Raw genomic sequence first — 15,171 nt, forward strand, 5'->3', positions numbered from 1 at the left:
TGTCAAATAGGGGGAGAAATTAAACAAAAACAAAAATTGAAATTAGACAAAAAGCAAAATCTTAAATTATGAGAAAAAGGGGGAGAAATTAAACAAAAACAAAGATTGGAGAAATTAAAACAAATATTGGAGAAATTAAAACAAATATTGAAGAAATTAAACAAATATTAGAGAAATTAAACAAAAACAAATATTGGAGAAATTAAAAACAAATATTGGAGAAATTAAACAAAAACAAATATTGGAGAAATTAAAAACAAATATTGGAGAAATTAAAAATAAATATTGGAGAAATTAAAACAAATATTGAAGAAATTAAACAAATATTGGAAAAATTAGACAAAAACAAGGATTGAAAGATTAAACAAAAAATTGAGAAATTTTGGTATCAAAATTTGGTATCAGACAGAACTTAAACAAAAAGTCATCCATCAAAAGCAAAATCATGAGTACAATGCAAATAAGTTTTTTTTTATGCTCTGATATATTTCAAAATTCAAACTTACTTTTGAAATTTTACTCACCTTGATACATCTTAAGAAATTTGTTTTACTCTGATACATCCTACAATTTTTTTAACTTGCTCTGATACATTATAACATTTAATCCGATACAGTGTGAAGGTTTCTCTGATAAATTATAACATTTGATCCGATACAGTGTGAGAAAGTTTCTCTTATATATTAAAATTTGTTCTGATACAGTGTGAAATTTTCTCTGAAATTTGTTCTGATACAATGAGAAATTTACTCTGACATTTGCTCTAATACAGTGTGAAATTTTCTCTGAAATTTTTCTGATACAATGAGAAATTTACTCTGACATTTGCTCTAATACAGTGTAAATTTTCTCTGATATATTATAAAATTTTCTTGCTCTGATACATTGTAAAATCTTTTCTGATATAATTATTTTTCTTACTCTGATACATAGAAAAAGTTATTTATCTTCTCTTGCTCTGATATATCTTGAACTCAAAATGATCTAATACCCTTTTCAAATCTTTAAGAAAATGGACAATCTATTTTTGCATTTATATTACATGCCAAAAGAATCATACTCTTTTCAAGCATATACACCTATAATGGATTCTTTTGAAATTAATGCATTAACATAAGTATTTTTGTTCAAATGTTTTGTCATCATCAAAAAGGGGGAGATTGTTGCTCCTAGATTGATTTTGATGATTACAAAGCAGATTGAAGGGATACAAATAATTTTAAAATGAAAAAGTCCTTATGCTCTTCAAGGCAAAATCGTAATTTCACTAAAATCCTGATTTGATAGTACCATTTGGTAGAACAAATGATTTGAAATCTATTGGTGAAAATTTCATTGTGTTTGGACTTATATTTTTGAAGTTATGAAGGTTTGAAGTGCATGAGTCGACTCATGAGTCAACTCATGGCACTATGAGCTGATTGGCACGCAAAAATTCTCCTTGGCACGCTAGTTTTCTGGCTTGGCACGACCTGTGAGTCGACTCATGAGTCGACCCACAAGGCATGAGTCGACTCATGAGTCGACCCCTGCTAATTTGAGCCAAGAATTTCCAGAAACGCATTCTCTGGTTTTTGCAACAGAGGTCGACTCATGAGTCGACCCCTGAAGCATGAGTCGACTCATGAGTCGACCCCTGCGACGGGAATTGTCAGCAACGGCTATTTTTTTGCCCGTTTTAATTGCCATTTATGCTTCCTAAAAATCCTCTAACGGCTCTTTATCTACCTAAATTGTTTTCTCTTGCTTCTAATGCTACAAAATGCTTTAAATGGTGAAAGAAATTGCAGATTAAATAGCGGATCAAACGTGAAATCAAGAGAGACGAGGAGTAGAGAAGAAGAAAGAATAGAAGAGAGGATCCGAAATTTGCAAGAAAAAGCCTGAGATCAACGAAAAATCCAAAGAGAAAAAGAGAGAGGATCCACAATATAGCAGAGAGATTGTGAAAGAGAAAAGCAAGATCTTTCAAGGAGAAAATTCTTCACGACTATTGTTTCAACCTTGATCTAGAGATTGTTCAAAGCTTTCAAGAGATCTTCAATCAACAATCAACCTCTTCTCAAGCATTCAAGCGTTCATCCACTTTGAGAAAATCTGAAAAAGGGGTTCTTCATTTGAGTAAAGCTTTTATTGTTATATTTGCTCATTTAAGGAGCTGTTATTGTATTAATCTGTGCTCTAAATTTTCTAACTCTTTGTGAGTTTTTGTTCTTGTGTTTGGAGGATTTCCAAAACAAGGAAAGGTTGATCCGAACCTGAAATCGGAGTGTTTTGGGTTTACTTGTACCCGGGAAACAAGTGTTCTAGCTTGGGATAGCTAGTGTCGGAGTTTCCGACGTTTTGTATTCGGGTTGAATACAAAGGATAGTGGATTAAAATTTCCAAGTGGGATCTTGGGGAGTGGATGTAGGTGCAAGGTTAGCACCGAACCACTATAAATCCTTGTGTTTGTGGTGTGCTTTATCGCTTTATCTTATTTCTTTATTATATCCTTGCAATACTGCTTTAGGTAATTAATATTGATTTAAAGCCATTGTTTTGTTCTTCATAAGTTATCTGTTGGGCTTAAAATTTTTAGAAACCCAATTCACCCCCCCCCCCTCTTGGGTTGCATAGCTGGGCAACACAAGTTAAAGTAAATATTCCCTTATTAGATATGATTCAACATGTCCCAACATAGACTAAATTCCTTAAAAACTTATGTATTAGGAAAAAGACCACCAATGTACCTAAGAGAGCCTTCCTGACAGCCAGTGTGAGTTCATACCTATCAAACCATGTGCCAGTGAAATACAAAGATCCAGGATCTCCCACTATTTCATGCATTGTAGGAAAAACCCTCATTGATAAGGCTCTGTTAGACTTAGGGGCGAGTGTCACATACTACCATATTCAATTTATGAAAAGTTGGAGTTGGGGGAATTAAAGCCTACAGGAATGACCTTACAATTAGCAGATGGATCTTTGAAAGTACCAAAGGGAATAGTACAAGATGTGTTGATTAACGTCAGTGATTTCATCTACCCAGTCGACTTCGTGATTCCAGAAACTAAACTTGTAACAAACCCAAATGGCCACATCCCAGTCATACTAGGTAGACCATTTCTAGCCACAGCCAATGCTCAAATCAACTATCGAAATGGCCTAATGAAACTCTCCTTTGGTAACATGTCTATAGATATGAACATTTTTAATCTGACCGAAACAAACCAAGTGACCTAAACTGGATATAGGACAATATTTATGAGCCCATTGATCTTAGTGATGAAGAATTCGACATGAAACTATGGACCAACCAAGATTGTGAAGAATTGGAGGTCAATGAAGTAGCTACAGTCAGTATGGAACCTAGATGAGAGCCTCCAGTTAAACCATTGTCCAGACCATCAGTGGAGGAAACACCCCAGTTAGAATTAAAATCATTCCCCAAGCACCTGAAATATGCATACCTAGGCCCATCAGAAATCCTACCAGTAATCATTTCAATGGATCTAGACCCCATACAAGAGGAAAAATTATTGACTGTCCTTAAGGAAAATAAAAAAGCTTTAGAATGGACCATGGCTAATATAAAGGGGATTTAGCCCCTTTATTGTTCAACATAGAATTCATCTATTGTTCAACATAGACTCAACCCAGCCATGAAAGAAGTTATGAAAAAGGAAATAATAAAACTCCTTGACAATGGAATAATATATCCAATCTCAGATAGTTCATGGGTAAGTCCAGTACAAGTGGTACTCAAAAAGTCAGGAGTCACTGTAATTCAAAATAATAATAATGAATTGATCCCAACTAGAATATAAACTAGATGGAGGGTCTGTATCGATTATAGAAAATCAAATGCGGCCACCTGAAAGGACCATTTCCCTCTATCCTTCATAGACTAAATGTTAGAATGATTAGCAGGCATGACTTTTACTATTTTCTGGATAGATACTCTGGCTACAACCAGATTCCTATAGCCCCTAAGGATCAGAAAAAGATTATAGTTACCTGTCCATTTGGAACCTTTGCCTATAGACGCATGCCCTTTGAGTTATGTAATGCACCAACTACTTTCCAAAGGTGTATGACTAGCATTTTCTCAGATATGGTTAAACGGTTCCTAAAAATTTTTATGGATGACATTTCCATCTTTGGATCCATATTCACCGATTGTCTGTATCATCTTAGATTAGTTTTAAAAAGATGTAAAGAGAACCACCTTGTTTTGAATTAGGAAAAATGTCAATTTATGGTTAAGGCATAGTCCTTGGTCATATAATTTCAAAAAGGGGCATCGAAGTGAATAAAGCCAAGGTGGATTTAATTGAAAACCTTCCACCACCAAAATCAGTAAAAGAAATTCGCTCTTTCCTTGGACATGTTGATTTTTATAGAAGATTTATCAAAAATTTTAGCAAAATGGCTCAACCATTAACGAACTTATTAGCCAACGATGTCAAATTTGACTTCACACCTGAATGTCTCGAGTCTTTTGAAAATTTAAAGAAAGAATTAACTACTGCTGCGATTGTTCATCCTCCTGTTTGGACTCAACCTTTTGAGTTTAGGTATGATGCATCCGATCACGCCATAGGACCTGTCCTAGGTCAAAAGATCGATATCTACCACGAGTAATCTATTATGCAAGTAGGACCTTAAATGAAGCACAGCTTAATTGCTTGACCACTGGAAAAGAATTTTTAGCTGCGATATTTGCACTAGAAAAATTTAGATCCTATTTAGTGGGTCTCATGTAATCATCCACACAGATCACTAAGCAATTAGGAACCTTCTCTCAAAACAATATGGTAAGGCACACTTAATTAGATGGATTCTGCTATTACAAGAATTTGACCTAGAGATCATGAATTAAAAAGGTACTGAAAATATAGTGGCTGATCACTTATCTCGTTTAACCGATGCACCAACTGAAGAAACACTTGCTAACGATTCCTTTCCTGATGAACAACTAATGTTAATAACCTCAGAACCATGGTATGCCGATATAGTAAATTTTCTAGCCACCGGCCAAATTCTCGTGCATTGGACCACTCAAGATAAGAACAAATTTTTCTCCCGAGTGAAGTACTTTATTTGGGATGATCCATATTTATTTAAAAAATATCCTGACCAAATCATAAGAAGATGTGTCCCAGATCATGAAGTTAAGAGCATTTTATCCTTTTGCCATGACCAAGCCTATGGTGGTCATTTTGGAGCTAAAAAGACTACAGCTAAAGTACTCCAATGTGGATTCTATTGGTCTAACCTATTTAGAGATGCCTATGAATACTATAAAAGTTGTGTTACGTGCCAACAAATAGGATGGATCACCAAGAAAGATATGATGCCTATGAATCCAATTTTAATTGTAGAAATTTTTGACATGTGGGGAATAGACTTTATGGGACCATTTCCAAAATCTTTTGGAAATAAGTACATCTTGGTAGCTGTAGATTATGTCTCCAAATGGGTTGAGACCGTGCCATGCAAGACCAATGATAGTAGGACTGTTGTAAAATTTCTTAAAGAAACATTCCCTCCAGATTTGGTACCCTGGAGCCATCATCAATGATCGCGGAATCCATTTTTGCAACCGACCCTTTGCATCATTGATGAAGAAATATAACATTACCCATAAACTGGCCACACCCTATCACCCGTAGACGAGTGGGCAAGTTGAGGTTTCTAATCGACAAATCAAACTCATCCTAGAGAAGACTATAAGCACCAACAAGAAAGATTGATCGTTGAAATTGATAGATGCACTATGGGCATATCGTACAACTTTCAAGACCAACTTAAGAATATCTCCTTATAGGCTGGTGTTTGATAAGGCATGTCACTTGCCAGTAGAACTAGAACATCGGGCAATGTGGGCCATACAAAAATTAAACATCGACTTGGATGCGACCGGAGGCTAGAGGAAATTACAAATAAACGAAAGAAGATCTATGAAAGAAAGAACTACAGCTTTCAATGACCAAGCAATTAGCAGAAGATCTTTTACACCTGGACAAAAAGTTCTTTTATATAATTTTAGGCTACACCTATTCCCAAGAAAATTAAGATCTAGATGGACTGGGCCTTATATAGTCAAGGAAGTCTTCACGCACAGGGCCATACAAATTAAAAACCAAGTAATGATGCCACTTTTAAAATTAACGGACAACGATTGAAACCATTCTTGAAGCTGGGCACGAAAAAAACTGAAGAGGTGATGATCTTGTACGAACCTCTATGATTAAAATTCTGTAGTCTAATTAAAGACGTTAAACTTAGTGCTGGTTGGGAGGTAACCCAACATTTGCAATTTTCTTCAATCACTTAGTTTTTATTTTGTAGAAATTTAATAAGCTGAAGGGAGAACATCATCAATATCAACCAATTGAAGGACCTGTAGCAAGGACACATCAGGTGGTTTCCTTCTGTGTTACATTTTTCATTGAGCTTTTCTCTTCTTCCATTGATAATAGAAATGAAGTTGGGGGAGAATAACTAACTTTAACTTTAGTGAGTCCTCAAGTATAATTAGAAATAATTAGCTTTATGTACCAAACTTTATTTTGATTAAAAAGTTAATTAGGCACCCTAATCAATGATTAACGGTCTGGATAATTTTAAAGATGCTGAAGGACAATTATTAAGAAAATCCAATAATTGTAGGGTTTAGACCCGATCAAATTATAAGAGCGATTCCAGAACCCTCTTATTACCAATATCAATGAAGAATCTGCTTCATGGGATTTGGGTGGAAAGGTCGAGGTATGCAAAAAGTTTTCCTTAGTATTTACTAAAAAAAAGGATTTAGCATTATCTCACTGAATAACCGAGCCCCTTCGCCTAAGTAAGCGTTGTGGTTCGCGTCAAAAGATGGGGATGCAAGAAACTGATTACAAAAATTTAAGAAAAAAAGAAGAGAGAAAAAAATAGTAATAGATAATAAAGGAGGACTAAATTGCAAGAAGACAATAAATTCAATTCACATCTAGTCAGAGGATTTAAAAAGTAAAGTGAGGAGTTGGTAAAAAAATATCTTTAAAAATTTTTATGACTAATACTCAATCACTAACTGAATCAAATTAATAATCCGACGACGTACCTCTTTAATAGTCTGGCCGAATATCAGCTACCTTTAGGAATGCCTAAACTAACTTTTAATTCAAGACCGAGTCGGTACTCACTACTAATTTATTTATTTTACTCGAGGATGAACAAAGTTCAAATTAAGGGGTGTGATCAATTCATTTAATGAGACATAAGAAGTATTAAGATCTTTATTATTTAATCTTTATTATTTGATATTTGATACTTTTCATGCTCTTTTTCAAAAATAATTAATTATGAAGACTTAATCATAAAACAACATGCAACAGCTCTCTAACACATGCAAATAAAGCTCGAGTCCAAATTTAAACTTGTCAGGTGCACAACACGCGAAGATATATAGACACGTGATAAGGACCCAATGAATATAAGAAAAATTATTTTTGGCATGGGTTTTGGTAGACTCACAAAGCTTTTTATGTGGTGCACAGAACCCCCACATGGTCCAACTTCGTGAGCATTTAAATATGGAAGGAGGTCTATTGGGAATTAAATTGAGCACTGGTTCATTTGGCTTTGGGCTTTATGAGAAGATTTGTACGCGTGGCATGTGCCTGCACGTGAGAAGCAAGAGGCGCGACATCAGCCAGGAGACGTTGGCATGCGGCTTGAACTTATGGGTCCGAGCACAGCTTGGAACGGGTTTTGAATGCAATTTAAATGTGGATGTGCGCCTAATACGAGGAAAGAAGCCTGGGACGCGGAAGCTGGTGTATGGGTCTGAGGCGTAAACGCAACAAGTGGTTCAAATGCGGAAACAAACGCGATAGATTGTTGATGACGCGAAGCAAATGCGATGATATGAAGTCTATAAAAGGAAGGCTGCAGGAAATGAGAAGAGGATAATGAATATTTTATCCTTCTATCCGACCACCACCATTCTCCACATCTCCACACAAATCACCGCCTATAGCCTCCCATACTCCACACCTAAACCCCATACACGCCACCCTCTCTTCCTCTCTTCTAAAACCCTAGTCCTAGTTTTTTTCTTTTCCACCTCCACAAACCAGCCGTCCACCATCCTTTCTCCCTCTCCCTTGCTGTCCAAAACCCATCCACGCCTTCCATCTTATCTTCCTCCACAAAACCTCCACCTCCACGCCAAGATTCAAGTTGAAGCAATCCTCAAGCATGCACGGCTAAAAGGCTGAGTACTGGAGAAGTAGAAGAAGTCTTCTAGCATGAGTTGTAATTTTCTTTTCATCTTTTGTAATTTTTTTTATGCAATAAATAATATGTTCTCTTGTTCAATTTTAATGAAATTTTATTTTTCTATGCATGAAATCTTGTCTTTGTGTTAACATGCTTGCTATTGATTAATATCTAAATAGACTATATTTGTTAGGATGGGTTGTGATCGAGAGATACCGTACTCAACTTAATAGTTTATAGAGAAATCATTGAAAGTCATGTTTTGAATTTTTAAGAATTAAGTATTGAATAACTTATAATTCTATAGGGATGGATCGTGATCGAGAAATATGATTTATGCTCTAAGGAAATAAGTTATAGTCATAACTAAGTTCTTAAAATTTAAATTCTTGCATTAAAGAGAATTACCACAACCATGCTAAAGATGGATTCGGAAACCCAGAATGCCTTCAACTGATTCTTAAACCCCCAGTTAATTTGTACTTGCTTTCTGTTATTTTAATTTGCTAGATCTGATTTTTTAACTTGCTGAATTTTCTTTAATCTACTTGCTAAAAGTTCTGCCTTAAAGTTTAATCTAAAATTCTGTTAAAATTGGAGTAACTTAGCCTACAATCCCTGAGATAATCGATAACCGACTCACTGCTATTCTAACCAATAGTAGGACCGGTTTAATTTTATCTTTGATGCTGTAACGACGAGCATCAATGCCCACATACAAGTGGGCATATACTTGGCCCACGTAACGTAAGTGGACCACATATGCAGTCATATAAAGTTAATTGAGCCCAATATACAGCTGCATATTGCTAAGGTGGACTATCTTTCATCCCATAAGCGATATGATCATATAATAATTGCATACACACCATGCAGATCAATCAAGGGACTACATCAGCATATGCAGCTGCATATGTAGGCATGGTGCACCGATTTTCAAACACTATTCTGAAAAGAAAAACTTAAGCCCAATCAAACCCCTTAATGAAGAAGTTTAACAAGTTTAACCTGAATAAAAAGGTCCCACATAAGGGTAACCATAGCAAAGTGACTTTGATAGATGGACCTAATATGACACGAACAGAATCATCAATCTCCTAATTTCTAAAAAAAATTGTCACTAAAGATCTAAGATGATATCACATAAATGGAAGGAAATCACACTAAAACCAATGCTTTGGTAAAGAGATGTAGAAAGTTGTATTAATTGACATGATATTAAACTTTTGTAGAACACTGAAGGGACAGAAGAATGGCATAGAGATTTAAAAAAAAAGAAAAATGATAGGAATGACAAAGAACCGTAGTTTTGAAAATTGTCCACTGAAGCCTCTATAGCAATTTCAGCCCCAAAATGCTATGCTAAGCATCACAATGGAACTAATGGTACTTGGATATGAAGCCAATATATTGGCCAAAAACCAGCTATAGTGGCAGCTGCAATGCTAGTTCCCAAAGCAGGTGATTTATTCCATAGCAGGTTGGATTGGTTTCCAATTGGCCTGGTCCAACTTGGATAAGACACAGACTAGTCTAGTTATTTCGTGCCTAATTGAATGGAGAATGAAAGAGAAGATGAGAGAGAGAGTGGAGTGAATTATATTATGTGATTGTGGACATTTCCTTCTATTATTGATGCTGTGTGATGTTAGACACTTCTATGTTATAGTTCATGTTATGTGATTGTGGACCATTATATCTTATGGATGATGTTATTACATTTCGTGGATGATAAAATTTTCCATTAAATTATGGACCTTTTCTTTTATGGATGGGGAAATGATACCATGATGTTAGGTGGATGATGTTACATAGTTTTTCTGATTTTATCATTTTGTTGCCCAATGTTAATTTAAAGTATTAATTTTTATTGCCTAAGAAGAAAAAAGATTGATTTATTCTAGTAACCTGCTTTGGATACAAAACACCTGCTTAGCACCTACCATCCGTTATGAATTCCTCCAGTCACTAAATGCCCACTGTCTGCTTTTTAATACATTGTAAAGAAAATATTTGGTTACATAAATAGACAGATCAAAGATAAAGGTTATTCCTTGCTAAGATAATGGATAAATGGAGTTATAGCAAAGAGCAAGAACCTATACATGGTGTTAAATAAATCAGAAAAAGCTAATGATTTAGTAACACGGGAGGTAATTTTGTTGTAGCTAAAAAACAAAGATGTATGCCAACAGTACATCAAAATTGTAAAGAAAATGATGAGCAACGATAGCAGTTTGGAAGTGAATATTGATTCAAGTTGGGCTTATACTAAATGTTTACACACTACAATTCCTTACACTAGTCTTACATGACTCAATATTCAGAAGGTTGTAACACAGAATGATCTTTGCACATAAAATGGCATCAATTGATAAGACAAGGAAGCAGTTAAATTAATTGGTAAGGTGATGTGACTCATTTATTGGCACATCTTCATCTTAAGAACATCCTAGCTACATTTATCTTAAATAAACTTCATATGAACCATAAAAGGAGAGAATTAGTAATATAAAGATCTAATAATACATTATATATCCATCCGTGCTACAGGAGGGACTAAAAGATCTAATATAAGATAGGATTTAAATGACAAATCCACAAAGTCAAAGAAATGACTTCAGCTTAGAGTTAATCCATATGAACCTTTCAGACCATAAAGAAAAGAATTCGAATCCTACAAATAAAACTAATTGCACATGCCCCTTAATATTTTATTAGAATAGAAGGTGAAAAAAAAAGAATTTAATATTTTATTAGAATGACACATAATGCTGCTTCAACTCCCCCCCCCCCCACAAAAAAAAAAAAAACAAAAAAAGAAAGAAAAAAGAATAGAAGGTGAAACTGAACACAAAATAGAACAAGGGAATTTAACATTTTATTAGAATGAAGAGAAATGCACAAATTGCATATCCACTGCAATATTGCTGAAGAAACAACTATAGGAACGTTCATTTGATATTTCTGTACACCTTTCACCTTGAAGAAATACTAAACAGAACTAACACAAAGAAAGTTGGGATAGACCCAAGCCCAGATGCTTGAGGATTCTCAAAGACCATGATTCTGAATGACAAAAGCAAAGGAGAGGAGAAAGTAAACAAGATAAAAGAAAGTAGATAAGACTATGATTCCTAGCACACTCCTTGAACTTTCTGATTTACTAGAACATGTTCCTTATAATGTAAAGAGTTTCTCTCCTATCGGGGTGGGGAAGCCATATAAGGAACCACCAACAATGTCAAATCCATAGTCTAGTTATAAGCTGTGTAACATGAATGACATCTATAAATCAACATGTCTGAATATGATAGTAAGGGGGAAGCCATATCTACGCACGGGACAACATCTCAAAAAAATCTTGATTGTCCTCTCTTCAAGCAAGCATTTCAAACCAAAAAGGAATTTACAACATCAAGATAAAACAGAGAAAAAGGATATCAACAAATGTTAAACCTCCAAATTCCTCATGCCCCGTAATCCAAAACCAAAGTTTGTATTCAAGAAATCAGTAAACGTGGGTAAAAGAGAGAACACCACAACGTGAAAGAGAATGTCAACAGGGGGGGACGTATGCTCAAATTCATGTCTCCATCTTCCAAAAACAAAATCCAAAATGATTATCTCGAGATTATTACCACTTATCAACACATCACCCTGAGATCAACTCAAACAAAACTCTTCATTTTTGCCCCTTATCATCATCCCAACATATGAAAGCCAAAACCAGATCCAAGCACCAACAGTCAAATATAACCAGGTGCACAGAACCCACTTGCCATAATAACTATCTCACCATTCAAAAATACCACCTTTACCAAATTAAAGCCCAACCCAACCCAAAGCACACCAGTATTTATTCCTGCAGCTGTTTGAGTCCCAATTAGGAAACAAGTACAAAGATCATAGGTATCCAATTCAACTAGGAAAACCTTCATTCCATAAATAACAAAAACCGAAATCTCCATAAACTCCTCTCAAGAAAATCACTATAAAACAAACAAAGAAAAGAGAGAGAAAGAAAAAAAGGTCCGACCATTTAACATTCCCAGCCCCCAACACCTTCAAATAACTAGAAAACATAAACCCACACCAAAGCTTCACTTCACCCCAATGAGAACTAAAAGCTCCACAAAATCCTGCGGAACTATCACTATAGAGATACCTAACACATCAAATAACTATACTTTCAAAAAGAAATTCCGCAAAGAAAGACCAAGAAAAACGCAGTACATCTTACATAAAATTGCAAAAAAGGCCATTAATTCTCAGACAAAAACACTCAAAGATCGCACCTTGCTCATTTTGCACATATTTAAGCAACGAAATGAAACAAACCCACATCTAGAGTTACCCATTAGAAGCCAAATAACTCACCGCCATGTCGACGCTCCCAGATCCCAAAAGAGGAAAAATTACTCCAAAGGGTAAGAAAGGCGTCCCCTTTCCGCGGCCGGGCGCCTCCTCGCCCCTCCTTTTCCCGAAACGGGGAGCCGAATTGCTCTAAAATACGAGAGATTTTTGGTCCGGGAGGCGGCGGCGAAGTGGCCCCTTGGAGAGAAGGGAGAGGAGGACTAGAGGAATAATAATAATCCGAGAAAGAGAAAGAGGAGAGGTGATGAGAAGAAGAACGGAACATTGACCGACGCCACCGGTCATGTTTGACCTGTCGGACGTCTCCCTCCTTCTTTCCACAGCGCTACGTATACTCTACTCCGACTGTTGGTTACCGTTTTACCGTTTTAATATCCACACCTTGGATTTTCCGGTCGCAGTGGGAGAGAGATGGAGGGAGGGAGAGAATAAGAATATTGTTTTGGAAATTTTGTGAGAATTCTTCTGCTTCTCTGAGAGAAAAATTTCACCCATATTTATGTTTTCCAAAATAATCTCGTATTCAGAGTTTTATCATTAAAAAAAATTATTTTAGAAACTATGGAATTATTGCATCATTGTCCTTGTAATTTCTTGTTTCCACACTTTTATCTGCTCACCGAGTTATCCCGTGTCCGCATCTATTGTTGACATATACACGTGATTGTGTTATAACATATAAGCATTCGTTCAAAGATAGAGCATAGTGATCCGATGGAAATCTAAAACATGGTGATTTTTCTATAAAAATAATAATAACAATGACAATGGTCCACGTTCTAAATAGAAAATGAGTATTTTCTTTGCAAAATCTCTCTTATTTATTCCTCAAACTCATGGTCCATTGGAAGTTTTTAACTTTTTAGATAACCTTATACAGCATCTGGTAGAGTTGTAATAAAATATAGTCTTTACCATCCAAGAAAAAATTTCAGACTATTATTCGTGAATTACTACATATATTGAGATTATTTAATTTGATAGCACCTATTGCTAATGGATATTTTTATCTTCACTTAGCAGAATTTTCTATTATTTAACTTTTTATACGAATTCTATGCTTTTATTATCCTAATTATCCTTGTGGATGCCACCTTATCTGCACTTGTCACGGTAAAAGTCATATGATGTTCATGGAGAGAGAGGAGAGAGAGAGAATCAAAGCAGATGACCTTCTAGAAACCACACAAAAATCTTTACTAGTTATGGTGCTCATCTTTTTGTATTTTGCATAACTCTTTTTCTTGGGAGCAGGATGTACGAAACTATTAGTATATAAAATGTGAGTTTAGTTAGTTTTGTTGTCTTCAAGTATGCTTGAATAAACCTTGGGACTTCTTTTCTTTTTTTTTTAAAAAAAATCAATGAAAATTGTTTTCAAGTGTATAATTTGCACCTAAACTATATTTCATTTGTCAAGATTTTGATAAGATATCATCCAATCCATGCAATCATATAAGCTAATCCAAACTTATAATGAGAGCTAACATTTTAAAAGCTTAAGGAACAAGTTGGAGAGATTTATGAAGGTACTCCAATGGAATCAAAATTAACTAGGAGAAAATTACACCATATATCTATTTATCTATGTGTGTGTGTATACGGTCTTAAATTAAAATCAATAAAATTATCAGCTAGTTTACCAAAAAAAATAATGGTTAAGTAAAACATCCATCAAAATCTAGCTAGACAATATATTTGCATCTAACAATTCAAATGAATTCTTTGTTGAGTACCAATCATCTTTTTTTCTAGTCATCAAGCTCTAAGTCTCTAGCATGAGTCTTTGTGTAATGGCAAGAATGGTAAGATTACTCTCTTATGACATTGGGATATAGGATTCACAATATAGAAATAATCTTTTCACACATAAGGATATGGCTGCATATATTTGACTCTTATTACTAATAGTAAGAGTCTCGTACATTGAGCCATCATTTTTTTTCAAACCATCTCTAAATCTTATGAGGACACTTACAAAGGAATCATGTGCAAATAATGCTTCAGAATAGACTAGCAGTTGGCATGACATGGGCTTCTTAAAGAGTGACAAAAATTTGATTGGGTACACATACAAAAATATAAACAGGCTAACTAGTTGGGAAGGGGATAAGTAGAAATGTAAAGTTTGCTGGGAGCCATAATTAATAAATTAGCATATGATATTCTATGGTGTATTGTATAAACTTGTGTTGTAAATATACCCTGCTTTGAAGGCGTAGAGGGTGGGTAGTGGTAGATGGTGAGAAGGTGGGAGCAGCTTAGACCTGGCAGCCAATTATAGAGTTTTTAATGGGCTTGGATATGATAATGGTGCATATGGATGGGAGGAGAGATTAGGGTGCAAGCCTCACAAATTATGATATAATTTGTGATTCGGTATGCAACATATATTTAGTTGAATTTGGGTCTTTACAGACACTGAGCTAAGCGAGGTGTGCATGAAATGGACTTTGGCTTGATGGAACAGAGGGAGGACCACCTAACAACTCCCTAGCCTTGATGTGTATAAATTGTTGCCCTTCGATATAAAATCAGATG

The 15,171-nt window shown here is 35.2% G+C and overlaps 1 protein-coding gene across 1 annotated transcript in view; it reads right to left on the bottom strand.

Annotated features, from left to right (window-relative positions):
* Positions 1 to 12,979, bottom strand: part of LOC105048941 (RPM1-interacting protein 4) — a 32,268-nt gene extending 19,289 nt beyond the window's left edge. The window contains 1 exon segment of the mRNA XM_010928447.4: positions 12,634 to 12,979. Within this exon segment, the coding sequence (XP_010926749.3) occupies positions 12,634 to 12,639 (6 nt within the window). The 5' untranslated portion in view covers positions 12,640 to 12,979.
* Between the last annotated feature and the right edge of the window lie 2,192 nt (positions 12,980 to 15,171).

The sequence above is a fragment of the Elaeis guineensis genome, chromosome 7, assembly GCF_000442705.2.
Source record: "Elaeis guineensis isolate ETL-2024a chromosome 7, EG11, whole genome shotgun sequence".
NCBI classification, from domain to species: domain Eukaryota; kingdom Viridiplantae; phylum Streptophyta; class Magnoliopsida; order Arecales; family Arecaceae; genus Elaeis; species Elaeis guineensis.